The following is a 26,936-nucleotide window of genomic DNA, read 5'->3' as shown; positions in this document are numbered from 1 at the left end:
TGCCAAAAATATTCATTTTATTTAATAAAATAAAAATAAAAAGTAAATTAAAGAGTACAGCATTGCCATTTATATAGTAAATCTGGATTGGGGGGGGTATCTTTCCCATAGACGTGAATCAAGTAAGGAAGTAACAATGTGGGTAGCCCTCCATGGTAATAAATAACGAGGAAACACATGCTCTTTGGAGTAGTAACCCAGTCACAGATTCCTTTTGTTCTGTTTGTAAGTACCTTTCATATGGTTGAACCAGCCTGCTGAAAGATGCTTGTCCAATGTCCGAGCATCAATCGCTGTCCTCCGCAACCTCTGTCAGGCCTATACTGCCCTTGTAACATTGCGCCAGAGTCCTCAGTTCCTGCAGAGTTTCAAGGTAGTCCTCTTGCTCAAGTCCGCTCGTGAAGTAGCTGGCCCAGCGCCTAACATCCAGTTTACTGACCTCGTCATGGAGGGCGTGCAAAGTGCCTTGCAGGACAGAGGAGGACTGCAGGGCTGTCAAGACAGGAATGCTCGCTACTGCTGAAAGAAGAACATACAGACAATCAAGCTCACTTATATTAAAGAGAACTTTTCAGATTGAGAAATCGTGCTATTATCCAACTACAAGCATCACATGAATCGCTCCTCTGCATTAGGGGTGTCTGATGTTATAAAAGAGAACTTCTTAAGAACCTTTCTTAAGTCTCACAGATGCTGTGTTTATAGTAATTTGCAAACATTTTTGCATGTGATTTTTTTGTAATTAAAATTGAGTCTTCTACTCCCGCCCCCCACATTTTTAAACTGAAGCAAGAAAAAGGATAACCAACATCCAGTTTCAAAGATACAAAGAAAATGGTTTTGTGGTTACATAGAAAATAGCGCATCCGTTATCAAAGCAAGCTGAACTCATAAGGAAATATTAATATTACCAGGTAGAACGGAAAAACTGCGGCGTACTCAGATGTGGAAGCAAAAAACGTTGCCAACTTTTAGAGAGGCAAAAATCGAGATCCACTTCAGTCTGGCCACAAACTTCACATCACCACGTTCAGCACTTAAAGAAGCAATGGCTCCCAGGTGTGTGATTGGGCCGAATACCTAAGGGGTGCCTTACTTGCTGGGGGGTTGGGAGCCTGTTCGATGAGGAAACCACTCTGATTTATATCCGGTGAGAAGAACTGCGGGAAGGGTGGTCGCACCTGGAAAGGACTGTGGACGACATGTGAGGCACTGCAGAAGACAAAGTATTATCACTTGTGGATGCCAGAAAGATCAAAATACCGATCTTAAGTAGTCATTAGCAGTGTTGTCTGCTCAGTAACACTCTCAGGAATAGAGTGAGACCGAGAGAGAGGCATTGTTTCCGTACACAAGAGACACTGAAGTCAGGAAATATTCAACAACAGACCAGCACTAACCTCAATGTTTCCGGGTATAGAGAATGCAAAAACTCTTCCAGGAGCTCCTCTTGTGTTTGATACATGCTTGGTGGATAAGGTCCTCGATGGTGAAAACTACACAAAGTGAGAACAAAAAAGAAGCTCAAAGGTAAAACATTTCTGCCTTGCAGAGTCCAGAAATCAAGACGCACACACCTCAACCCAGGGTCTGACACAGTGAACATGTTAACAGGTGATGAACTTGGATGCCTGCTACCATGATCAATCCATCTGGGGAAGAACTTTCCTCCCTTGGGCCAACGGCCTAGGAAGAACTTCTTTGACCTTAGAGGTGCACCTTACATCAAGGATGTCAAAGCTCTTTGCTTCTAGCTGCTGTGGCCTTCCAGACGCTGGCACACTAGTGGGTCCTGCTTCTCCATCCCAATGAAATAGATTACGGCCATTTTACAGTGTAGGATTTTTTCAGCCTATGTACATTAAAGAAGTTTCATGCTCCTGAGAATTGGATGACTCCAGTTCCTAACATTCTTGTACTGAAAGACTCAACCAGGAAGAGTACAAACTAAGTGACAGAGATCCAAAAATGGTTAGATAGGTGTAATTATTGACAAGTAGACCACGTGATCTATGGTCAAATTAAGTGCTGACATGAAAAACAATGGAAATTACCTTGTGGCCAGATCACCTGCGACTACAAGAACTGGGTGGAGGTCTGGCCATACACATCTCACACAAAATGGCCGCACCATTAAGTTGGAAGATGCCTATGTAGTCTAATGTACCCAATTATTGCTGGGTGCAGTCTCTACGAAACATTATTCAACAAAGGTGAGAAATTAACACATTGTGGGAAAAGGAAAGAAAGATACAGCGTTTTCACTGCTTACCTGCTCAGGCTCTCTCTTCTGATCCCCCTCAGCACCACTGACTGAGCAAAACACTGGCTCTCAGCCTGCTGCACACAGGATAATGGCTGCCATGGAGCTTTTTCCTGAATGTTGTGCAGCGCCTCAGCGAGGGAACCAGATTGTTGGATGGGGAATGGCATAGAGCCCCAAGCAGTCACCACCTACGATAATATGTAAAAGTGAGACAAAAACACTAGGGTTCACACTCACACTGGCCCTTCCTCGGGGTATTTAAACAATGCAGTGCTGCCCTTAGCCACAGCACAAGAAGCGATTGCAGTTAATATGTAATAGCTCACCTAGGCCTGAAAGCCTGCCTCAGGGGTACTGGTTTCAATGACTGCCAATGATCAAATGCTGTGTCTGACCTTGACTCAAAGCTGTGACTCACATATTTAACGTTGTTTTTAACCCAATAGGTAAATCTTATTTGGACCAGAGTAACCAAGAGCACCCACCTAATTTTCCAAGCATACTGGAGTTCATTGTATCCGAATGTAGTAGTTCACTTTCCCTAATTCACCGCAGCTGCCTCCTCTCTTCCGTGCCATAACTATGCAGACCTTTATTTTCTCCATCCCTGCCAACCAATTCGCTTAGATTTCAGCCTTTTAATTCCTGAGTCTCTCCAGGCTGCATCCCATCCTTTTGCTATATACCACCCGTGTTACAGTTTGAACATCTATATGGATGACAATCCTCATTGGCCACTTCTAGCAGGAGGCCCCATAACCTCAGTCTTCACGAGCGGCTTATACTTCTTTGTCCCAACCCCACTGCCACAATCCCCTGCTTTGTCTACACCTTCTTCTACAGATCCCAAGTCTTCACACACCTGGCCCATTTCCTCACATTCTGCTTAGTTACCTGTTCTGAATAGATCTGCCTTGTACAGCTCAGCAGCCTGCAATATCGCAGCATGAAATAATCTCCATATGAGACTGCAGGACTTCATATCTGCTTCCGACATTCCTCCAAGTTGTTGGGAGTGGAATATACTTCACTACTATGCAAGGGCATCCTAGCATTGTGCTCTGTACGGTTGTATGACACTCTATTGAGCATCACTTACCAGCACATTGTCAAAGAAAGTGTATATTTACTATTCCTAACTCCACATCTACATTCCCAGCCTTACCTTGTGATGTAGTTAGGCGGTTGCAATGGATATATTTTTCCGTGCGAACGCATGTAATTTAACGGGGGTATACGTACCCTTTATCGTTCCAGAAATGGTACAACAGCTTATTTTAATAGCACTATGTTAACTAAGCTCATATCTGCTATTGTAATTGTGGACACTTTCTTCAAATGGTTGATTTGGGCTCCATCGTAGAGTAAGGAGGATCTTAAGGCACTGGAAACTTGGGGTACTTATTGTGTACTGACTGCATATACATATTACAATTGTTTCCAACTGCTGCAAATTAAAGTTAGTATGGGATAATATCCATTACTCATCGACTAAATATGAGCTTCACCCTTAACTGTAATTGTTTTATCAGCATAATTACCAAAACAGATTAATATTTGTCATTTTCACAATTACATGATCTCTCACGTTAGGAGCCAAATTCACTCCTCCATGTAGTCGATATTTTCAAAGAAACAATACAACTCAGACATAATATAAAAATAATGTACATATAATACACAAATATATGTTCGTGTACTAGAATGTAAACACTGTAGATTCTTCTCTTCTGATGTGAGGAAGAAACTGTATTTGAATATTTCATCTTATTTGTTGAAAGTTATTTTATTGAGCAATAATGTTAATTTTAGTTGGGTAGGGTTTAATAAGTTAACTCTAGGTGTCACAAGAACGTGACTGAGGTCTGAGGCACATTGACAAATTAAATTCCTGTTAAACCAGAAGCAGGTAGTGCTAATCCGAATAGCTCCAGAATAGGCCGTACAGATCAGAGATCAGGAGATTGACCCCTCAGTCCTCTCTAGACCTGAACCTTTGCACCCCAGCCATGGATGGATCCCTCTAAGAGAATCATCTACATCGGCACACTGCTATATAGACACCACTACGTTGACAATGGCATTGATGCATTCATTTTAATGGATAAGAGGTGTTTGGGTTAGGCTAAAATTTGGAGTGAGGTTTAAGGTCAGCTAAAGGGGAGATTTAAAAGTAAGTTAAGTAAGGGTCAGTAAGAAGCAAAATAAAAATTCGGAGTGGGGTTTAGCTTAGGGTCAGGTAGGCAATAGGCAGATTAAGATGTAGGTGAAGGTCAGTGGTAAGTGTTAGTCTAAATGCTTAGGGTAAGCTTAGGATAATTGTGAGGCCACGGTTGATGCATATTTGCAGATCATGTTCTGGTACTGACACAGTGGTAATTACATTATTTGGCTAAGTACATTAAGTAGCTTCTATGTAGAGGCATTCGATGCAACAACGTAAAACCCACACACGTCGCTCTGCGGAGGGTAATACACTCACCTTCCTTCCTGAGAAGTTCAGTCCATCGGCCAGCTGTCCCATGGTCAGCAGCGACTGGTGGAGTCGGTATGGGATACTGAGATTCTCCAGGGCAGTGGCCAGCACTGCGCTGCTGTGGTAGTTTAGTGATGCCTGTAGAAAAATAAGTTTCTTTTTTTGAGGGTGCTATCTGCAGTACAGAAAATTACATCGTTTCTGGTTGTCTGACTCTAAAAGGGAAAATCATTTCTCATTGGACTTATTTATGCAGGCTTAGGGGTATGAGCCAGAAAGAAGGCAAACTAATTTGGGATTAAACGCAAGGCTATGTGGAAGATATTTCTTGCCTTTTCACTGGTATTTAAATTATTGCACAATGACTCCACCCAGTACAAGATTCTGAAGGCAGGTGGAAAGCATCATCGAAGGTGGTAGATTACTTTCCTGCCTCTTGCGCACAAAGCCCGAAGAGGGAAGGCCTGCTGGCCTTAAACCGACCAATGTTATGGAAAAGATCTGTATCTGAAAACTGTACTCTGAGTAGCAGCACGAAGATCCTTTAGCTTTCCAATACATTGTAGACCTCTCAAATGAAGATAGGAAACCTTAAAATAAACAAATGCTGTGTTTGCACTATAACCAAATGAGAGTCCCTTTCCATTGTGCCATGCTACAAGGGGTATGTTGCATAAATTCCACTGCATTAAGCAAGTTGAGATCTCTGTGGGTGAATAGTTCCATCCATGCTGCACATTTTGGATCCTCGTGTCCTGCATGTTGGAAGTGGAAGTTCCTAAAGGAAACAGTCTAGTGATGTCAGAGGAAGTGACATAAGGGCATGCCTTCAGACTAGCGGAGAAAAGTAGTTGCCATATGACTACCAGGCGGCTGATATCTTGAAACGCGACATATAATTTCTGCAACAGGGAAAAAGAATGTGGATGCATAGTGTAGGACCCAGAGGGAAATGTCATAAAAAATAAATGTCTTTTCTGCCCCACGGGGTAATCAAAGTGCTGGTGGTTGGGTTTGTGGGAGTATTTGAGCCAATCAGGACAAGTTATGTTTGTGATTTTTTTTTTTTAAAGAGTAACAGGAGCTGGAGCATTTATCTCTTTAGATTAACACATTTTGTGTCCATCTTTTTTTAGTATTAATTAAGCTGCCAGTAACTGGCCCAGGAGGGAGCACGGTCTGCTATAGGGGGTTAACAGTGATTACATCTCTTGCTGGACTGCATTCATTGGAACCTTCAACTTACATCATACAGCATATGTGGGAAGAATGGCGGCGGTCCCGGCCTGCGTCCAAGGCCTCCTACCAGCGACAAAGGGCAGAAGAGCGAACTGTGGTTGGACAGTGCGACAGTGCCCAACACTCTGTTCAGCAACCGGTACACCTCCTTCACTGGACTCTGCAATGAGAAGGAAAACAAACCACCGGGGTCGAGTGTGCAAAAGAATATTGCTCGGTTCTGTATGCCTTTTTGTAACCCTTAGGACCCTGGTCGAAAGTTGGACCCTGTGCAAAAACTGTGATAATCACTCAAGAAATCTACTAAAGAGTCGTTATCTAGATAGAGCCACGAATCCTGACTGGGGGAGAGAGTGGAGTCAGGAGTATGTCAGACTACGACCCTCTAAAACTCTGCGTGGCTTGTACTTGATCACACAGCAGAACTATCATTATATTCCTCCTTACCAGTTTAATTGTAAACATTTAACATTGCTTGTGGCGTGTCCCTGCTTTCTCTAGAATTAGCCGGACCCACTAGTGACAGAACATTGATTCCATCATCCTCTTCCCCACATGCAGATTACATTTACCTTTTCTGCATGTACCACTGGGCTCGTTCCAAAGGTAAAAATCCCTTTCCCGGGATACTCGTCATGAAGGATTTCTGCTACTTTGGCTCCTACTCCAGAGAAGCCATTATGAAAGTCGCAGAGAACCTGGAATCCCTGGTGAAAATTGAGAGAGGAACAGTGTAACACCTGAAGAGTGCACCGCAGTCACACGCGCATGCCCACGGACGCACCACCCTCACCTGCAAGTTGTCACACTCTTCCACAAAGAAATGAAGTCGGTCTTCCAGCTCCTCCAGGTACGTTGGGTCGTCCAGAAGGCTTGAACCCTGAGAGAAGGCTTCCAGGCGATCGGAGCTCCTGAAAAGAGACCTCTGGTTAAAGTCCTGTGTGATTTTCTTTACCTTTGGCAACTTCTCATTGGCGGCAGAAAGACATTAAAAATCTTATGCTTTGTGAAATGCAATTTTTACATGTATCAGCACTTCACCCCTGATCTCCCTAAACACTTGAGTGAAGAAGCACTGCTAAAACTCTTTAGAGAAAATTCTAAAATCTTCATGGAAGACAATATTCTTCGATGTGCTGGCAGCCCAAGTTCACCCACCAGCTCCAACCCCATGATGCCTGCTCTAGTACTGTCTGTTGCTACTTTTGTGCCCTAGCTCTTGATTGCACAACAAAGGACAGGGCTACTTCTTTCCCTCCTGCCAATCACTAGATAAAGAAGGTGCTTCGTTGTCGCAGGGACACCCAAGGAAGTATTGCACGATCATCTTTTGAAAGTTAAACACAGGCAGTTGAAGTTGCGGTAATAAATACATCCAGGATTTGTAAAGCAGGGCAAATCACCCGTAAGAGTTTCAAGGCGCAGAATTGTAGGCACGGGGAGATCAAGTCATTTGCCCAGAATCACAGGATGTTGAGCTGATGCAGAGACGCCAACCTGGTTTCCCCAGCTCTGAAGTTGGCAGTGGTTTGTTGAAGCCCCAAGTAGGAACAATGTTCAAAAAAGAAAGTGGTTCTGATCCCTGCACTTCCCGCAGGGAGCAGCCTGGGGTCCTCTATCCACCCTTAACTAGACATCTAGATTTAGCAAAAGCTGTGTTGCCCCGCTGCGTGGGCTAACAAATTCAGAGGGCTCCCAAGATTAGATTGTTTGGTCTCAACATCCCACATCATCATGCAAAGTGTTGGTGGCCATCAGTTGGAAGAAATGTGCCACCTAATCAGCTACGTCCCCTCAAAACAAAGATGTCACACTTATGTACTCCCTGAGGATATTACTAAAATGTTTTTTTATCATTTACACTAAGTATACAAGGAGATAGTTCAAACAGATAGAAACATTCAGATGTGGATACATTCAAGATTGTGGTTCTTTCCTCTGTCCAGAGAGAATAAAGAGGAGGGCTGGAAAGTGTTACAACACCCAACAAGGTTTAAGCTGAGTTTATCTCATGGCTAGAGCAGCATGGATACAGTCTACATGTTACTATGAAAAGTGCTTCCTGGCTTTGCATCTGTAAACACCACCATCATACTCAGAAGAAAGTCCATGACATACAAACTAAAATGTTCTGTGGAAGATATCAAGTCTGTGGGGTAGTCTAAATAAGTGAAAGAAATGGCAGTAACAGAAAAATAAACTATTTTTTTAAATTTAGTGGTCCATACCCAAAACCTTTCCAACTCCTCATGGGTATGTATAGAATTTCCAACTATTCCCTTCGGTTAGAATATCACAGCAGAAGGCCAGACTAATCTGCTGGGGACCATAAAGAGATGAATCTGTAGTCCTCCAAAAGCGTATTAACTAATATAACAGCCGCAGCACCAACATAACCTTTGATTTTCAACATGAAAGAAGAGCAACAGGGAATGTTTCTTGTAGGCTTGGAACACAGGATTCCTTGTCCCTATGGTCTAAGGACAGAGATTCAAGGATCGTTGCCTTCAACCTTGTACTCCAGTCTCTGCACCAACTATTCAGAGCATCTAATGGATCTCTGGAAGCAGGTGGAAAAAGGAAGGGTTTCAGATACAGGAGACATCATCACAAGTTACTTGCATCATCTCCATTTCCCATTTTCTGCAGCTAGGTCAACTAAGGGAAATGTAGAAGTGTTTTGCCCAGGGTTATAGCATGTGAGTTACTGAAAATGGGAACCAGGCTCCTACTTCAACAGAGACCAAAATCTATGCATACATCTGCAAAGTCTTGATGATTCTAGTCTGGTGTTACTGGCCAAAAGCCCACTGGTGTTGCTTGCCTTCCTAACCCAGGATCGGGGCTTCAGCCGCTAAACTTGGAATATACAGCTGGCTTCACAAGTGTGCCCTCTTCACAACTCACCCTTCATGCTGGTACTGGTGCACTGTAAGGACCGTCTTTGGGTGCAGGTGCAGGCGAAGGTAGTCAGACCAGACGCGCACGTGGCCCTCTAGGCGGTACACCTTCCTGGAAGTGTTTGAGGCCTCACCATGAGGGCGACTGAGAGAGAGAGCTGGAAATAGAGAAACATGCATGGTAGGGGTATCAGCGAATTGTTACAGTACACGAGCGTCTCTGAATATTGATGTGGAGACCACCAAGCACTGTGAGGAGGCAACACAGTGGCAAACAAAGGTAATCATTCATGTGAGCATACTGTATGCATGTGGGACATACACGGGAGAAACAAAACCTCAAAACCAGTGACTTCCAGCAGGCCTTCTGCACCACCTAACCCTCTCCAGCACAATCACCGTCCTCCTAAATATGCTCCACCCACCACCTTAAATCCAAATAACAAAGTATGTTCTACTCACAGTAGTCTCAGGTGTACTTACCCACAAGTCCCCTAGAGGGTGGGGTGTAGAGGGCAGATTTGCGCTGAAGATACCACAGGATTTGGCTTCCATGATAGAAACCACACGTGGAATGCAAGGCTGTTTATAAAGTGCAAACAGCAGACTACAAGGATTCAGAGAGAGAGAACGCTTCTAAAAGGCCACAAACGAAATGTTGTCCTCAAAACTCCTAAGCATGTTCCTGCATTTGTTCTTTTTAAACCTTCACAAGTTTATTACTCTGGACATGGAATCCCAACATCTCACTTACATTGATTGGGTACTGACTACATCACTGCTACAGTGCTTGGGAGCCCAAAGGTGAACTTCTTAGCACTAACCATGGAGTGGATTGCGAATCTGTCAGAGTAGGCACAGTTTATCTCGGGGACTAGTTCCTGGTCAGAGATGTCTATAATAATTACAAAAATGTGTTTTTTATATAGTGGATCAACAACACTTCTGTCGGTTCTGTTCACTGTAAATACCCTGTCACCAATAACCAATGTATTTATATTCTATTTACTAATCCCATAAGCCAGGAATCTTGACGAAGGTGAGATGGGTTTGCCAGGATTCAAACTGATGACCTACAGAGGCCTCAGCATTCGTCGGCAGTGAGCGTTAAACCTCCTGAGCCATCTTGCCGGTTTCAAGACAAATGACAGCCTGTTGGTGGGCTGCACAATTTGCGAACTGAGGGGCATATTAATACTCCATTCGTGCTGAATTTGCGTCTATTTATTTATTTTTTTTATTTTATTTTTTTTACACAAACTCGGTGCAAAACTAACTCCATATTTATATTTTGACGCTAGACATGGCTAACGTCAAAATATTGGAGTTTGCACAATTTTTCAGATGCACGAACCTACCTTGCGGCACTGAGATGCACAGTACGTGCTCTCAATCTAAAAAATGGTCCAAGCCCCATAACCCCATAGTTATTCCCTAAAATGATGCACAGGTGGGAGGAGGGACTAAATAATGGTGCAAAGCTTGCTTCGCATCATTATTTAACACCTGGGTCAAACCAGGTGTTAGGGGACCTGTGGACCCATTTCCATGGTTGAACACCATGGAATGGGTCCACAGGTGCCCTCCCGAAGCCCCAGGAACACCCCCACTCACACCAGAGGGACACTGGAGGATGGGGGACCCCATCCCAGGTAAGTATTTTATTTATTTTATGAAATTGCCATTGGGGCCCAACTTGGGGCCACCTGCATGGAACAGGGTGCAGTGGCCATGCCCAGGGGACCCTTGTCCCCTCTGTTGGCCATTGGGGTGGTGGGCATGACTCCTGTCCTTTGTAAGACAAGCATTATGTGGTATGGATGGTTTTGCATCAGAAAATGACGCCAGGCTGGTTTGAGGCATTTTTTTTTGTTGCCTCTAACCAGCCTAACGTCATTTTTTGGTGCAAAACCCCATACCGCCACCCCCACCCAGCTAATGTCATTTTTTTGATGCAAGCCCACCCTTTGGCCGAATTGCGCCGTTCCATAAATTTGGCGCCCGGCTGGTGTCCTGGAATGACACAAGCCGGTGCTATACTTTTTGACGCAAAACTGCGCAAATGCAGTTTTGCATCAAAAAATATAAATATGGGCCCTAATGTCTTTATTGTACAGCGTACCACTCCTAAAATGCTACGAGATTCATAATTTTACTATCTTAATTAGCTAAACGTTTAATTGGTGGCACCTGGACAGAGCCAAATTTTGCTCCTCTGTTCTTGACTGATTACAGGAGGACAGCAAAAGCTTCACCCTGGGATGAAGACTCCCCTCACGACAAATTTTAGAGACCACTATAGGTGAGTTGAGAGATTTCAAGGGCTGAATCCAACAGTTATTTATTATACACAAAATAATATAAAGAATTCGCATTTTATGTTCTTCCACCTGCAGTGCTGAGACCTTAAAGAACCACACAGAATTTTCGATACAATCTGCAATTTGCAGAATTTGTGCACTTTTGCATTATGAGAATTACATAAAACACAGAAAATATTGGCAGCTCCTAATTTAAAACAATTTTGAACATAAAGCTTCTTGCAGAAGAGTTTGTTTTGAGCAGAAAATATGTGGTGGAAGACATTTCCTCCTCGAGCCAATATCTCAAGAAACTTTTCATTGCAAGTTATGCCCTCAAGTTCAATTTCAAGCAAATATTTTTAAGTGCATTTCGTGTAATTTTCTTTTTTTTTTGTCTCTTTGAGACATGCGGTTTCTATTCTATGGGCACGCCCAGTGCTTTCCATTGGTTGTTTGATCTGCCTTTTCAAAATCCCTTTGGTTTTGTTGGTGAATAGTTTAGATTTGTCCCGCCTTTTGGCTGTTTTGTGATGCCCTAGAGACTGCCCCCACTGCATGGATCCTTTCACTACTGGCCATATGTGTTAGTTTGAGCGCACTACTTTTTTCTTTTCGCTGTTTCCTCACCACTCACTTGTGCTCTTGTTCCTGTGCGCGTTCACCCAATACGTGCTCACTTGAAGGGAGTTCAACCATTGCCATAGTAAGATCGGCATTTGTAAGGCACTTGTAATTTTGTTTAGTTTCGCCATTAGTTGTATTTGTTCAGATCAACAAGTTTTTGTAGGCACGGGGAGAGCCGGCGCTGAGACTCGAAACCCGGCTCCCCAGTCCCAAAGTCGACAGCTCTATATGTTATGCCAAAACCACTAACTTATTATTTTAGGGTCCAAGTGTTGCTTTAAATGGTCAGACTGGTGAAAACCCATAGCGGTCCGTCGTAGTTTCTGGAATTGCTGCTGTTCGTGGCCAGCAGCTTTTGGAATTTCCTTTCTGTCTGGGAAAGTGGCAATGGGGCTTGGGGGATCAGGGAAAGGCCGTTCTGGCACATTCCCTGGGGGACAGGGACTCCCCGACACTCATCTGGGCTTGGAGTTTTTTTTTTACTCGCTCACGCGCTGGTGAGGTACATTCTTCACAGGTGCTTTTTGGATTCATCCCAGCCTTGGCACCGAGTGCCCTCTAGAGCCCATGCATCCGAGAATGATTCCGACAGTTGTGCCGGAGCCTTCCAGACAGACAACACGGTGTAGCCAAGAGAGACAGCTGTCCTGGCTCCAATGCTGTAGGAGAGGTGCCAAGGGTATCCAGGTGAGCAAAGAAAACAAGCTTCCTATTTGCTGCTCGGTAAGTAAAATATAGCAATATTCAGGTTCCAGTGGGCTCCTTGGGGTTCTGGACCCAGCTGCTACTGTGTATGCTGCACTGCGCTCCTGCTTTGCCCACAAACTAAGACCCCCCTTACACTGAGGTCTAAATGGTATATTCAGCTGTACTTCCATCTTAGACCGCATGGTTTTTACCATCTTTTCCTTTCTCTCTCATTCATTTTCTTTTTCACCTTCCTGACTGGTACAGTAGGTTTAGCTGGGATTAGATTTCATCTGAATGAGAGCTCCTGAAGTTTGATTTACTGTAAGAGCTGCTCTGCTTGGCCCAGAGGCCTCCTTCCTCACTGTGGTACATGATAGACAACCTCCTTGGAAATCTGGGTTTAGAGTGAGGCGTGCAGAATACAGCAGCCCCAGCACGGCCCTTTCTCTTGTACCCAGTGTGACAAGGGGCACCTCTAGGCCATTATGCGCTCTGCGTGTACTTTCTGCCTCTCACCGCCCTCCATTCTGGTCGCTTTTGCTTGACCGGGGTTCCCCAAGGTGCTGGTTTCCCACCCCAGCAGTGTGAGCCCGCTGCTGGGTGTTAAGACGAGGCTGAAACAAAGGCTGAGTGCTCCTAGACCAGAAGTCCACCCTTGTCAAGACAGTCATATTTGTGACAGGGCACGCCAGGCACAGAGTTAAAGAGACTGCCCTTTGCTTACACAGGTCATCTTTGTGTTCGCAAAAAATGTTCAGCGCCTTGTATGTGGCAGTAAGTGCTATATAAATGCAACAGCAGTATACTATCGATAAAACCGCAATTGGCAGTGTTAATATTAACCAGCTTGTTGATACCCCTTTATTTGTTGGCACAGAAGAGCACGCCGAGACTTGAACCCAGTTCCAAAGTCGACAGAACATTAAATATTATTGGATTAACATAAACGATATACACTAAGGGGGTTATTACAACTTAGGAGGAGGTGTTAATCCATCCCAAAAGTGACGGTAAAGTGACGGATATACCACCAGCCGTATTATGAGTTCCATAGGATATAATGGACTCGTAATACGGCTGGTGGTATATCCGTCACTTTTGGGATGGATTAACACCTCCACCAAAGTTGTAATAACCCCCTTAATGTCCAAATAACTACAGTTCAACAAGGAAAACACACAAAAAACTCTCTCAAAGATGAGGCCTATTGGCTTTGCCAATGCTTGTTTAAATTATGTGATTTTCCACAGCTCCAGTCCCGTCCAGGAGGGGTTGGCTCTGTCTGTTCTGCACTGATTCTGGACCAGAAATAAGCACGTTTCTAAGCAGGGGGCAGCGAGTTTATCTCTACCTACAGCTGCCAGGTAACCGAGGAGCAGGCAAAGCCCAGGACCTTGGCTCCCCGTGCCACAAGTGCCCTGTTTACTCGGTCTCCATGAAGCGGTTTTAATGGGGCCTCTTTGACCGCTTTCGCATGGGAGAGCATGCACATAAAACCAGGCCGTGCTCAGAGTGCAAACAAGAACGTCATTTTATCGGTAGAGCTTCGAGACCCGGTGTCAAGGGGCACTGCTGCCACCTGCCGTTCTGATGTGTCGGTGCAGCTCAGCAGGTCAAGGCGACGTCTTCCAAAAAAAAATAATAATAATTCCAATGCAGTGGGTCTCACGTTTGCTCAAGTTAGAGCTCTTAGCGTTGTAAATTCTCAACTGGTCTTTTCTTACCACTTAAATTGAAAATGAAAAGTAAAACAATTGACGTAAGCGAGTCGATTCAAAGCACCACGGCCGCCATGAGTGCAAAGGAGAAACAGAAAAAAGTTTGTTTGCAGTCAAATGTATCGCCAATCATGAAAGTAGCCATGTAACAGGGTCAGTCTGCAAGGTAGTAACAAAACCGTCCCCAAGGAGGCACAAACAAAGTATTTACCAATGATAAAGGATTTTTGAAAGGCAAGCCCAGGAACAATGAAAGTGACGGGCGTGCTGTGGGCGTGGTTAAAAGCCCTCAATACTTATAACAGGTCAAAGCACTTGTGCGCTCGTCCTAAAAATGTGTGCAACTAGAGCCCTGGGGTTCCAATCTTTTCATGGCCTTCATCCTTTGAAGATGGATAAAATGGGATTTACTGTAAGGCTGGGGCAGGGTCAGTCACCTCAGGCTTGCATGCAGAACGGAAGGTATGCCTGGGGCAAAGTCTGACACACCAACATAGAGCCACGTGGCTAACCCGTTATTTATTAATTGTCTCTCAAAGGTTGCCGGAGCAGGGTCAGCCACCCGACTTACATGTTGGTAGGGTCGAGGACAAGTGGGCCACATAAAACTCACCCAAACTAAAATAAATATTTGACTTAGTTTAGGACATAGACGTCAGCCGGCAGTGGTGCGTGGTGCCTGTGCACACCAAGACATCTTATTTAGGGTCTGGTCAGGGTTAAGAGAGGGGGAGATCAGAGGTTAACATTGTTAACCCTGGCCAGACTAAAACATCAGAAGGAATAAAAAAAAAAACAGCTCTGAACAGAGGTATGTTTGTTCATTCAAAGATAAGCTGCCCTGAGGCCAAGGAAGTGTGAACTGATAATTTGCTCAGCACATGATGCGCGACCGCAGTTTTTACTTCTTTAAAAAAACACAATACGGTTTGAATGTCGCTACATTAAGGCTGCAATATCCACCTAGAAATACATTGCAATCACTACGCGGTCAAGGTAGGTATAGATTTATTACTCTCAAATGTACATATAATTACTTTGATGAGAAAGTAATCGTCAATGTATTGGACGCACTATGTTTGTCACGTGGTTCAGTGACCGTCCACCCAACAAAACGCCTATGTATTTAAATTGAGTGATTCATGAAACAACTTATATTTTGTTACCAGCATCTGTGTAGCTCATTCCCGCCATTTGTCTGGCCCCATAGCACTTTTCCACTCCAGGGATTGTATTTAAGCACGGTTCTTGGTTTTCTCACTGAGGTGAGATCTTTTCATCAGGCATCGACGACGATGCCATGACAGGGGCAGAGGTAGGCAGAAAGGAGAGGGGATGTCCTACAGAAATAGACAGAGAAGAGAGAGAAAGTTCACTTTCCCAGCTGGTCCTTTGGAAGATGGGAACCCTGGACAAGTACACACTTTTCCCATGCCTTAAAACATCTGTGGGAAGAGAAAGGAAGAGAGGAGGATGTTGGCTGAACGGTGTGGATCAGTGATGCTGACGGAAGTGAGACAATTTTGTTTAAAAACTTGGGCTGAGAGGGGAATTGATAACCTTGGAAGCTGCAACAACGCCTTGTCCAAAAGCAGTGGTGATGCTGCGATCATCAGCACAATACTGCAGAGCTGGCACCGGTCCTAGGTAGGACGGAGAGGTGCAATATTTTTGTCCTTCTCCATTCTCATTTGTGTGGTACATCGTGCAGGGCTATGTACCTTCCAGAAAACACACCTTCATAGATAATGTTCATTAGAACACAAGGAGTTCTACCACTTCAGGGATCAGAAGATGGACAATAATTCCAATACCTGGGAGTTTCCACAAAGAGAATTTCTCTAAAAGGAATTGTATTCTGCTTGTAAATCGAAATATCATACTAGCCGAATGCTCCAGTGGATGCAACGCTTGCAGAGCAGGGACTGGCTCCAGGGTGAGCTAGACAGTAATCATTTACACCGATTACAGACAAGCAGAAACTTACCTTGCTCTTTGCTTATCGAGGAGGGCTCCCAAGAAACGCTGAAGGCTGCAGAGAGCCAAAAGAACATTTTTAGGGTCGAGCCTGCGTTGCATGCGCTCGCGCATGCGTATCGCAGCGAGGCGCTTTAGTGTTTAGAAAAGGGCTCGGAGCCCTGTCAACGTCACATCAGTGTTTATTATTGGTTTGTGGGCTTGCCTAATAAAATCTGCTTGCTTTCATTAGTCGAAGGCACGCATAAGTCATGCCTTTTCCGGTGGCTAGCCCTCCTCGAGCGCAGCGACCAAGTACAGAAAACATTCGAGGCTCACTGTTTTCCATCGGGCTCGTGGACTTCTTTTTCTCTAATTTACGAGCGCGATCTCGCTTGGCAGAAGTGGAGCGCTTTACATAGTTAATTTCACTTTTTCGGGTTATGTACATAAATGCACTTTTGCCCGACAGGTGAAAAGTCGGGTTAGGAGTTTACAACGCGATCAGCTCTAACATGAGCAAACGCGAGACCCGTTGCATTGCAAATGCTTGTTTAAGTACTGTGGTTTCCGATTCGCCTGTTGGATATACTCCAGCTTTTTTTTTTTTTTATAACCTATCCTTGCCTCCCCTCTCGCAACTGCTCGCTGTCCTAGCCAGGCCTGGTTCTCTTCTCTTTGCTGTCTTCTCATGTCCTTTGCTGAATATTCTTGGCAGCAGCTGCATGGCGGTGCTGCAGCAAGAAACCTATAAGAATCTCCTTGTCACCAGGACCTGCCTGCAGCTCTTGGAAGAATCTGGCTAGTTCACTGTGGTAAATGGGATGGAAGACTGAAGGGGAACAAATAATCTGTAATGCTGAGGGTTAATGGAGGCAGAAATGTTGGGCAGACCTGTGCTTGCATCCAGAGAGGGTGGAGTGTGGGAGCCGAGTGAGGGGTACAGTTCATCCGGAGGAAGATAGTGGGAAAAAGCGGGGTTACAGGCTGACACGCTCTGAACTGGACTACGGTCAGGTTGATCCAACATGGTGCTGAGGATGGGAGAGTGCCCAGAAAGGAGCAATAAGCTCTATTCTGGTTTCGGGTGTGCGAGACGGCATGTGCACAATCCAGGCTTAATGAAATTAAACCATCAAATTGGTTTGTACAAGATTAACTTTTTGCATGGCAGTCTACGTCCATGAAGTCCACTTGCATACCCATTTCTCCATTATAGATTAAAGTTTTCAAAATCCCTGCTAGCAGAGTCATGGTGGAGAGAGTGGATATACCATCTGAGAGCCCCATTGCCATCTCCTTCCAAAATTACTACTTTTCTTCTTTTTAACTTAAGATGGGGTGAGGTTGATCTTTGAAGAGCTCCAAATTGGCTGACTTCACCCTCACTTCTCTCCTCTGAAAATGTATTTTCCTTGTTATTTTTATTTTGTTAGAAAAAGCCAGCGCCCTCCTCACAGTTCCTTAGCTCTTAATTCCTTCAACTTCTCTCCCTCTCTGTGCCTCCGATGTTCTACTCACAGAAACATTCCCATATTTGTTTTACTCGAACATTTGATTTTTTAAATATAAATGTCTTAACATTTGCTTCCCCAAAAGCCTCCTCTAGTTTCCATATCTCATTACCAGACCTCTTATTTTTTTAATTACGTTTTGGCCCCCCATTTACTCCTTGCAGCTTTTGTTTACGACAGAAATACAAAGCTGACAACAACAGCCTAAATACAATTTTAAGTTCTTTTGTAACAAAATGTGATGCGTTTTAAGAATTAAAAAACAGTCTTTTTAGTTCATAGTCGTCACTTTTCAAAAATACTTGTAAATTACTTGGCTTTTGACTCTATTTTAAATTCCGTCCACAATTGATGCGGTTTTTAACATAAAATGCATCAAGGTTTTTTTTCCTGCTTGACTTTTTTCCAAGACTGAATCACATTAGAATGTTTTTTTTGTCCATTTAGTCTTCACTATTTTTTTGGCAGCAAGCATAATCCCACTTTATGATCAGATAAATAAGGCACCTGGGTCATCGGCTTTCAATAATTTAACATATGGCACATGCACTGCGCACTGCATGGTTGTTTATACAGCACTTACTATATCCCTCGCAGGACACAAATGATTTTCGGATTTGCTGAATACATAGTTACTCCATATTTATCATTTATATAGCACTACATAGCTTAAGAATATTACTGTACACTCCTCATTTACTGAGTTCAAGGTTGCCCCAACTATACCCTCACTACGATTACTCCTTCGGCATATCACCCTAGTAGGCGGTGGGACGATGGAAAAGTTGAAAAACAAACACAGAGTTACCTTCAGCAGATGATCTCGGTGTCAGGATTGTGTTGTTCAATCTGTCACCCTGCTAAAATAAGCACAACAGTCATTGTTAGCCTAGATCCTGCCTGCCATTTTAGGTTGGGATCCAAAGGTCAAGAGATAGGTGTGAAGACCACCCATTAGAGCATGCCCATAAAGTTCATTTGTTGTTCTTTTCTGTTGGTAATAGCAGTTATCATATCAATTTTAATTTAAAGCTAGCTATGCATTTCTTAACTCCGACTTCATTTTAACAGCATGAATCAGGTTGGCTTTTAAACAGCTTTTTTCAACACAAATTTTGAAAACCCCACTCCCTGATGCCCTCCTCATCATCCCTCTGGCCTCTATTGTTGCCCCGTGCCTTTAGTCAACCCCAGGGTTCAGAACAAACCTTGGCGTCTTACCTCGAGCTTTGTGAGGTCTTGCAGGAACGGGTTTGTCTCATAAGGCTCCTCTTGGTGGGTTGTCACGATGCCCTGCCTGAAACAGACACAGACTCGTCAAAACACCAGCTCAGCCTTTAGGGGATTCTGTTGTTAGTTGTAGAGGACCACAACATCACCTTCAAACTCACACAGTCCTTCAAAGGCCCACACAACCTCTGGGAGGCCCATAAAATTACTGGAACTACCACACGTGTTAATAGACTACCAAATCTTCCCCGAGATACTTAAGTGTCAAACTCTGAGTCTCTTAGATTCTCCATTGTGGCCCATTTTACCCTTTGTGTGGCTGTCTCAGCATCACTGACAGCAGTATGAACTGATGACAAAAGACCATGGACACCTAGGGTAGGTTCTCTAGGACAGTGGTTCCCAACCAGTGGTCCGCGAACCCCAGGGGGTCCGCAACTGCTTAGAAAATTAAATAATATTAACAGATTAGGCCCCCAACTTTCAGCAATGATTTAGTTGGGGATCCCCGGATTCCAATAATGAATCAGTGGCGGTCCCCGGGTTCCAGTATTGATTAAGTAGGGGTCCACAGAAGTGAAAAGGTTGGGAACCACTGCTCTAGGAGTATATTTTGCCTCACAGCACATCTCACATGGTACAGAATACTCTCCGTTTGCCTCCATCTGCAGTATCTAACCAAAACCATTCAATACTCTCCCCATAGTGCTTTCCTAACTCCAACATCTTGCAGGGGAGTCACGCAGGCCCCAGGAACACAGGCATTCACCGGGAACTCACAGAGTCTTCCGGAGACTTCGTCATGCATCAGATATGCTCTCCATCACACTTGTCAACACTAGTTTTGTGAACATTTGTCCCAGCTTGCACCTGCCCTAAGCAACATCCAAAAAATGACGTAAATGCGAATTTTGATTGGCTAAGTAACATTTCCACACTTACTCCTGCAGAATGATTTCCATAAACTTAACTTCACTAATGGCTCATTTTTGTCTATATACTTGCCACAACATACATATTAAAATTACATTTTACAATGTATCCCCATGCAGTGGCTTCAGAAAATGTTGCTAACTATGATTCGTTCCATTTCAAACCACACCCCAAGCCCACATCCACCCCACCACCTCTCAGCACTTTAATGACTGTAAAACTCCTCCATCAATCTATGGGCTCTAATTTGGCATTTTTCAGCCGTGTAACCCCTGCAGGACATAGATCACTCTTGCAGCTGGGTGAGCAAGCACTCATGGGCATCCGCGGCATGGTGCTTTAAGGTTCCTAGAGGTGAGAATGAGTGCCATGTGCTGCACTGTGGCAAAATATAAGGTATACCCACACCGCACCCACAAACATCATTCTCATTGTGTCATGGGGCTGTACACCATCAAAAAAATAATAAAAAAATTAGTCGAGGGTGAAGGTTATTTCATTCAAAAATAGGGCATTGGAGACAATTAAGTACATGTGAAAAAGGGTGGGGTTTAGCTCAATACGGTGTCACGCCTCACAGGTCACTGAGGCAATGCAGTTGTCAGGTAAGTTAGTGGAACTGGAATGATCCAAATCACTCTTCAGAGAGGAAGTAATCTGTGACCTAAGGCACACACTAAGAGGACAATGGTAAACTTGCACCCTTGCAGAGGCCTACACGGTTGTCTGCCTGCTGTAGAGATCCCTGCCCAACTTGCTTTTCCCAGCTGAGATCTGGGCAAGGCTTCAAACCCTTTCACCCTTCAGGTGCTGATAAGAGAGTAAAACTGAATTGGGGAATCCTACCATTTAAGTGCCTACAGTCGGCTCAGTCTGTGGAGTGTGCAGTAGGAACGACTAATCCAATAATATAGAAAGCAGTGGTATCTCACCATGTATCCACCTGGCTGGCCTTCTCTTCTGCTTTGTCATCTGCAAACAGAGACATGCTTCCTTCTTGACTCAGGGAGTTCAAGCTTCCTGCAGCAGAGAACACAGGGTGGGTCAGAGGGTGAGCGGGAGCTCACTACCAGTGCATATCAGTAACAGGGTCCACTGGGAGTAGTGGCAGCGGAGGACCAATTTATGCAGCAAAAAAAGGCATATTATGCAGCAGAAGTCGGCACATTTTGTGATAGTATTACTTCACTATTTCATAATTTATTCACATGTTAACACTGTCTAGGAAAAATATCTCATTAGTATCAGTTTAACTCTCACACGGAGCAATAAACAACTCTAGGAGACCAGACAACCTTTTCAAAAGGTCTTCCACTGTGCGGGAACACGATGTCACATTTTCATTAACTTTTGATCTTGATCCGTTTGAGATAAAGACATTTTTTGTTAAAATATACAGAATATGCAACAGTTGATGAATTAAGTGGCAAATACGGCACACCCATAATTATACAGAAAAGGCTGCAGGTTTGCATAGTTCCAGGGGTCCCGGTCCCTGCTTCCCATACTGGAGCTCCCCGGTTTCTAATCCAATTTGTAATATTTGACCTCTTGTAGGAAGTGAAAAAGACAAATTCTCACTTGCGTAGTGGGCTGGTCACAGGGCAGCCACTAGAGTGGTGTGTGTGTGTGTACCACACTGTGCATCAACCGGATCCACAGCTGTGGGTTTGTGACACCGAAGTTACCATTAGTGTGTAAATGTTCTTTCAATTTAGTTTGTGTGACGAACCTTCAACAGTGTTGCTGCGTTACGCAGTCCCTTGAAGTGGTGTGAGTGATGGGAGCCACGGAGAAGGCATGTATGTGAAAAAAAAGTGCCTTGTTTACTCCGCCGTGGTGTGTTTGTGACAATGTTGCGCCAAGGCTTACATGCATAATGGCCACAGATACCTTTCAGGTCCATGAGGATCAGGCGGGGGGTGTAGGTCTCCTTCCCGCTGGCAGACACTCCAACTCTGAACATGACATCATGGCAGATCTCAGGGTCTCTCTGCTTGGCCTGAGAGTCACCGCACAGGGCAGCATCCTGCAGAGAAGATACATGCATTAACAATTGCTTCATCACAAGTACATCAACCTCACCTGACACACAGCTCCAGCTTCTACACTGACATTGGCTTTTGCCTCTAAGGCCAAACATCAGCAGCCAGTCCCTACCTAACAGAAAAGAAGTCCTTATGCCTTGCCATGGCACAACCTTTGCACGATGATAGGAAATCAGCTCAGGAAAATGACCACAGCCAACACAATACGTATCTGCTATTGCTCCTATGAGCCCCTGCTTCATAGGATATATATTAGTTTCCCATATCCTAACTCCAGCCACAAAGAACAAATGATGCCAATGTCCTGAAACCAGCATTTTTTTTTAAATGGCCTCTCAATATGTTTCTCTGCTGCCTTCTCACATTAATGTGCTTCCAGGTTGCCCACTCTAATGGCCTTGTTTGTTGTTGGCTCCCATCGGAGCACTAATGCAAGCCATAGTCCCTTCACTGTAGGAAAGGCCCTGTTATTCAGATTCCCCAAAACTAAATTAGCTCTTCTCCGGGGTCACCAAACACCCCCACACCACTTTTCATCAAAGCTACAGAGTCGACATATGGCGGCCGGGTTAAGATCTCAAGTCAGCCTAAACGTCGCACCTGCAGGCAAGGGCTAGAGCCTGAACTCTAAATGCACCTCTGTTGAGAGCTCTCCATGGTACTAAGGGCCAAACGTAGCAACGGTTTTTACCAATTCTGTGTCTATGGGAAAAAGTGTTCGTACATATGGCCCTAAGTGGTTCCTGAAAACTGCAAAAGCTTCAGGAAGGAACCACACCTCTGTGGAAGCCCTCCTACAGACTCCTTCATTTGAAGGGAGCAGCCTCTTTAGTCAGATTGAAGTGCCACTCAGCATAATTTTGTCAGTTGTTTGTCTATTCTAGTGAAGTTCTGGTGTAATTCTATCAATTTTACATTTGCTTTGTATTTTCATTTAAGATGATAATTTCCATGTTGCCTCCGTTGTCAGTTTGCTTGACGTCACATTCTGTTGATTCTCACTTGCAAGAATTTTCAAAACTTGCGAGCTCTGCATTAATTTGTTAAATCAAAGCTGGCAAATGTTCCTGGCTCCAGTGTGAATTTCATTTGTTGCTCTCTCTCCCCTTTTCAACCAAGGCTACCAGACTGCTTGTGCGCTGTCTTTTGTGGGACGAATTTGGCTTACCAAGTACATACAAGGGTTTGCAGCCCGCCCACTGCTTATCACTGGTTGGCTTTCCAGTTATTCTCATTTGCCCATTTCGTATTGGTGCTCCAGCTTATCACTCTAGTGTTTGTCACTCCCTTAGAATATATCCTTTTTACCATCTCTTTCGAGTACCTGGCTTCTATGCTTCTACTGCTTGATTTTCAAACACTAATTATTTACGACTAAGCACTCCTTGAAAGGGCAGGTATTTTCCAGCTGTTTCCTGTATTTACATTTCTCCCCTTGTCCCCTGTCTTTCTCGGTCACCTGTGTGCTTCTCCACGCCCCCCCTCCATGTTGCTCTTACTTGTATCCTACATTGCTGCTTTCTCACCTGTGTGCATCTCCACCGCTCAATGTATGTTGTTCTTTTGCCCATTCCCCCACCACACCCGACCTCTCATGTTGCTTTCCCCCACTGGTACCCTCCGTCTATGACCACTGTGAATGGAATTTAGAGATCAGAATTGATACCCAATGCTTTCTGCACCACCCCCTGTGTTGCTTCCATCCAGAGGCGGCTGCTTTGCAATGGCGAAGCAGTCGCCCCACTGGCTAGGAACCAGCAGCTGAAAAATAAAACAATATTTCTTTTAATTTTTCAGCTGCTAGCTCAGGTGAGCCAGCATGTGAAGGGAGGGCCAGGTCTGGTCCATGGGACGGGGGAGTGGAGTCAGTGCACGTTAGTTTAGCCGGGCGTCTTAGGTTTCTCCAACTAGGCTGTGTTACACAGCCAGGTTGGAGAAACTGCACAGACTCCAACGCAGTGCCTGAGCGGCAGGCCAATCCACCCAGGCCATTCCTTCGAGACTGCCGCCTTCCCAGAGAGCTGGAAACACACCGAGATCAACGCCCTCCTCAAGAAACCCAAGGAAGACCCAAAGGACCTCAAGAACTTCCGGCCCATCTCCCTGCTCCCCTTCCTAGCAAAAGTCATAGAGAAAATTGTCAACAAACAACTGACCCGTTTCCTCGAGGAGACCAACACTCTGGACCCCTCACAATCTGGATTCCACAGCAACCACAGCACCAAAACTGCCCTCATTGCCGCCACTGACGATATCAAGACCATAATTGACAAGGGCAAAACCGCAGCCCTCGTCCTCCTGGACCTCTCAGCTGCGTTCAATACTGTGCCACCACACCCTACGCATATGCCTCAACGACGCAAGGATCCACAACAGAGCCCTGGACTGGATCACCTCCTTCCTCACCGACAGAACTCAGAGAGTCCGCCTCCCTCCATTCCGCTCTGAAGACACCAAAATCAACTGCGGCGTACCCCAGGGATTGTCCCTCAGCCAGACCCTCTTTAACATCTACATGGCTCTGCTCGCAAACATGACCCAAGCTCACAATCTCAACATCGTCTCATACGCCAATGACACCCAGCTGATCCTCTCCCTCACCAAGGACCCTGCCATCGCCAAAACCAACCTCCACGAAGGAATGAAGGCCATCGCCGAATGGATGAAGAACAGCTGCCTGAAACTGAATTCCGACAAAACTGTGGTGCTCATCCTCAGTTCCACCCCCTCCGCAAGGGACGACTCCTGGTGGCCTGCCACACTGGGAACTGCACCAACCACGCATGCAACTTGGGATTCATCCTGGACTCATCACTATCAATGACCCAGCAAGTCAACACCATCTCTTCCTCCTGCTTCAACACCCTCCGTATGCTTCGGAAGATCTACAAATGGATCCCCACTGCAACTAGGACGATCACCCAAGCCCTCGTAAGCAGCAAACTGGACTATGGCAAGGCCCTCTACGCAGGAACCACGGCCATGCTCCAGCAAAGACGGCAACGCATTCAGAACGCCTCATCCTGAGCATCCCCCAGCACTGCCACATCACAGACAACCTGAGAGACCTACAATGGCTCCCCGTCAACAAGAGAATCATGTTCAGACTCCTCACCCACCCTCACAAGGCACTGCACAACACCGGACCAGAATACCTCAACAGACGGCTCTCCTTCTATATCCTGACGTGGCAGCTTCGCTCCGCTGACCTAGCCCTCGCCACCGTCCCACGCATCCGCAGAACAACCACCGGTGGCAGATTGTTCTCCCACCTCGCCGCCAAGACATGGAACACTCTCCCCACCCTCCTGCGACAGACACAGTACCTACTTACCTTCAGGAGACACCTCAAGCCATGGCTGTTTGAGCAGTAGCACCCTCCCCCCCATCAGCGCCTTGTGACCCTCACAGGTGCGTAGTGCACTTTACAAATGCTCTGATTGATTGATTGCCAGGTATAGCATGAGAACAGCACCAGGATTACGTGGTGGAACCTGTGCTGGTGTCCCAGGGAATGCTGGGAGACTAGCAAAAGAGGAGCATGAGGCGGAAAAGGTAAGTTTATATTTTGTATTACTATTATTATTTTTTATTAATGGTCCTCCCAGTGCCCACCCCTGATGCTGCTTCCATCGCTTCCCCACCTACCCCTCCCTTTCTTACACCCGTTGCTTCCTCCACCCTGGGGATCCCAACTATGTCCTGCGTAACAACGCCTTCTTTTTTACTCCCCAACCCGCACTCCAAAAAAAACACACTTTCGCACATTCTTTTATTTTTATTTGCTGATCCAACTCAGATTGTCAGAGGCTTTTTTCCCCGTTATTTAGGCATGCAGCGCAGCATAGCTAAAAACAAACATTGACAATGGTAGTAGCAGTCGCGGCTCGTGTGCAAAAGTGGCGCGGAAGGGAGGGTCTGGTGGGTATAAACATTACATTAAAAAAAACACTTACCTCCTCCATTGCGCCGCTCCTCTCCTCTGACACTTGCAGGCTGCAGGCAAAGACTCCCAGCCTGCCCTGCGGCCAATCCTGGCGCTGCTCAGAACAGCGTCAGGATTGGCTGGGCGCTCCCAGGCAGGATGGGAGCCTGTGCAGGCTCTCTCCAGCCCAGCAACACGTGTTGCTGGTCTGGAGAAAGCCTAATGCGAATGTGTGTTTGGCCAGCCCTAGATGGCTGGCCAAACACACACCCCTGTGGCCCCGCCATAAGGAAACGATAATAAAAACTGTTTATTATTGTTTCCTTGTAAACCCTAATGGAGGAGCCGCCCCTGGTCAAGAGGTCCCGAAGGAGAGAACTATTGGTTTATCAATGTTTATTTATGCCTGGCTTTAGTCAAGACCTTTTGATTCTACTAAAATTATATGTTTATGCATATTTCTAGGGTATTTCAGCCATCTCTAACTATTGGTTTGTTACTGTAACCCTCACGCCAACAAAAGCTTTACAGCATGGGGCAGTGGATCATCTCACATCACACACAACTTTACTATGAGTAACCGTAATCTGCCCTTTCGCAAGCTAAGCGTCCATGATAAAAGAGGTTTGTATGCTTACAGCCAAACCCCAATATCTTTTTTATGATTGATAAGGATCCGGCAATAAACGTTTGCAAAAAAAAAAAAAAACATGATCAAGCAAAACAAGCACTGACAACGCACGACCTATTGGCTTTACCAATGCTTGTTTCCTATTGGCCAGCCACCCTGCCGCTTCATAATCCCTTCCTGAAAGATCTCTCGTGCTATTGGCTGCTCCGTTAACTCCTTCTTCTATTGGCTGAAGAATACATTGTTCTGATGTACCCCTCCTCCCACGAACCCCCTCACCTGCGCATTCCACCAGTGAGTCCCCACGCAGTTGGCGTAGTGCCCGAGCTGGAGGGTGAGCACCTCCCTGTGCGCGCGGGCCATCGCGTCGGCCGCGTATCAGCACTAACCGCGAGACGCAGTGGCTGCGGCACTAGGCCGCAAGGTTCCTAGCGGAAAAGGGACTGATTGAGCGTCTGATTCGCCCGTCAGCCTGTCACTGCT

At 45.3% G+C, this 26,936-nt stretch overlaps 1 protein-coding gene across 3 annotated transcripts; it reads right to left on the bottom strand.

Moving 5' to 3' along the window:
* MSTO1 (misato mitochondrial distribution and morphology regulator 1) lies at window positions 1-26,936 on the bottom strand. 3 transcript variants are annotated; one of them, XM_069218463.1, is made up of 14 exons: window positions 26,733-26,936; window positions 21,743-21,878; window positions 20,782-20,869; window positions 18,908-18,983; window positions 18,495-18,546; window positions 8,889-9,039; window positions 6,775-6,892; window positions 6,554-6,688; window positions 5,989-6,141; window positions 4,749-4,880; window positions 2,273-2,454; window positions 1,401-1,496; window positions 1,097-1,212; window positions 1-519 (listed from the first exon to the last, which is right to left on the bottom strand). In XM_069218463.1, the coding sequence occupies exons 1-14, from the start codon at window positions 26,814-26,816 to the stop codon at window positions 287-289; spliced, it is 1,752 nt and encodes a 583-aa protein (XP_069074564.1). In that variant the 5' UTR covers window positions 26,817-26,936; the 3' UTR covers window positions 1-286. The 3 variants fall into 3 exon arrangements, with proteins under 3 accessions (XP_069074564.1, XP_069074565.1, XP_069074566.1); XM_069218464.1 differs by having other exon boundaries at window positions 144-516; window positions 26,733-26,924; XM_069218465.1 differs by having other exon boundaries at window positions 144-519; window positions 18,495-18,543; window positions 26,733-26,923.

This window comes from Pleurodeles waltl, chromosome 12 (genome assembly GCF_031143425.1).
Source record: "Pleurodeles waltl isolate 20211129_DDA chromosome 12, aPleWal1.hap1.20221129, whole genome shotgun sequence".
NCBI classification, from domain to species: Eukaryota; Metazoa; Chordata; class Amphibia; order Caudata; family Salamandridae; genus Pleurodeles; species Pleurodeles waltl.
The sequence above is the reverse complement of the archived record's forward strand: the minus strand, read 5'-3'. Positions and strand labels throughout refer to the sequence as shown.

What these genes read in the sequence shown, in the direction of transcription:
- MSTO1 (XM_069218463.1), bottom strand. Translation starts at nt 26,816, where the DNA reads ATGGCCCGCGCGCACAGGGAGGTGCTCACCCTCCAGCTCGGGCACTAC. An exon ending in TGAACTTCTCAGGAAGGAAG is followed by an intron (nt 2,455 to 4,748) that starts GTGAGTGTATTA and finishes ATATTATCGTAG; the next exon opens with GTGGTGACTGCTTGGGGCTC. An exon ending in CTATACCCGGAAACATTGAG is followed by an intron (nt 1,213 to 1,400) that starts GTTAGTGCTGGT and finishes TGTCTTCTGCAG; the next exon opens with TGCCTCACATGTCGTCCACA.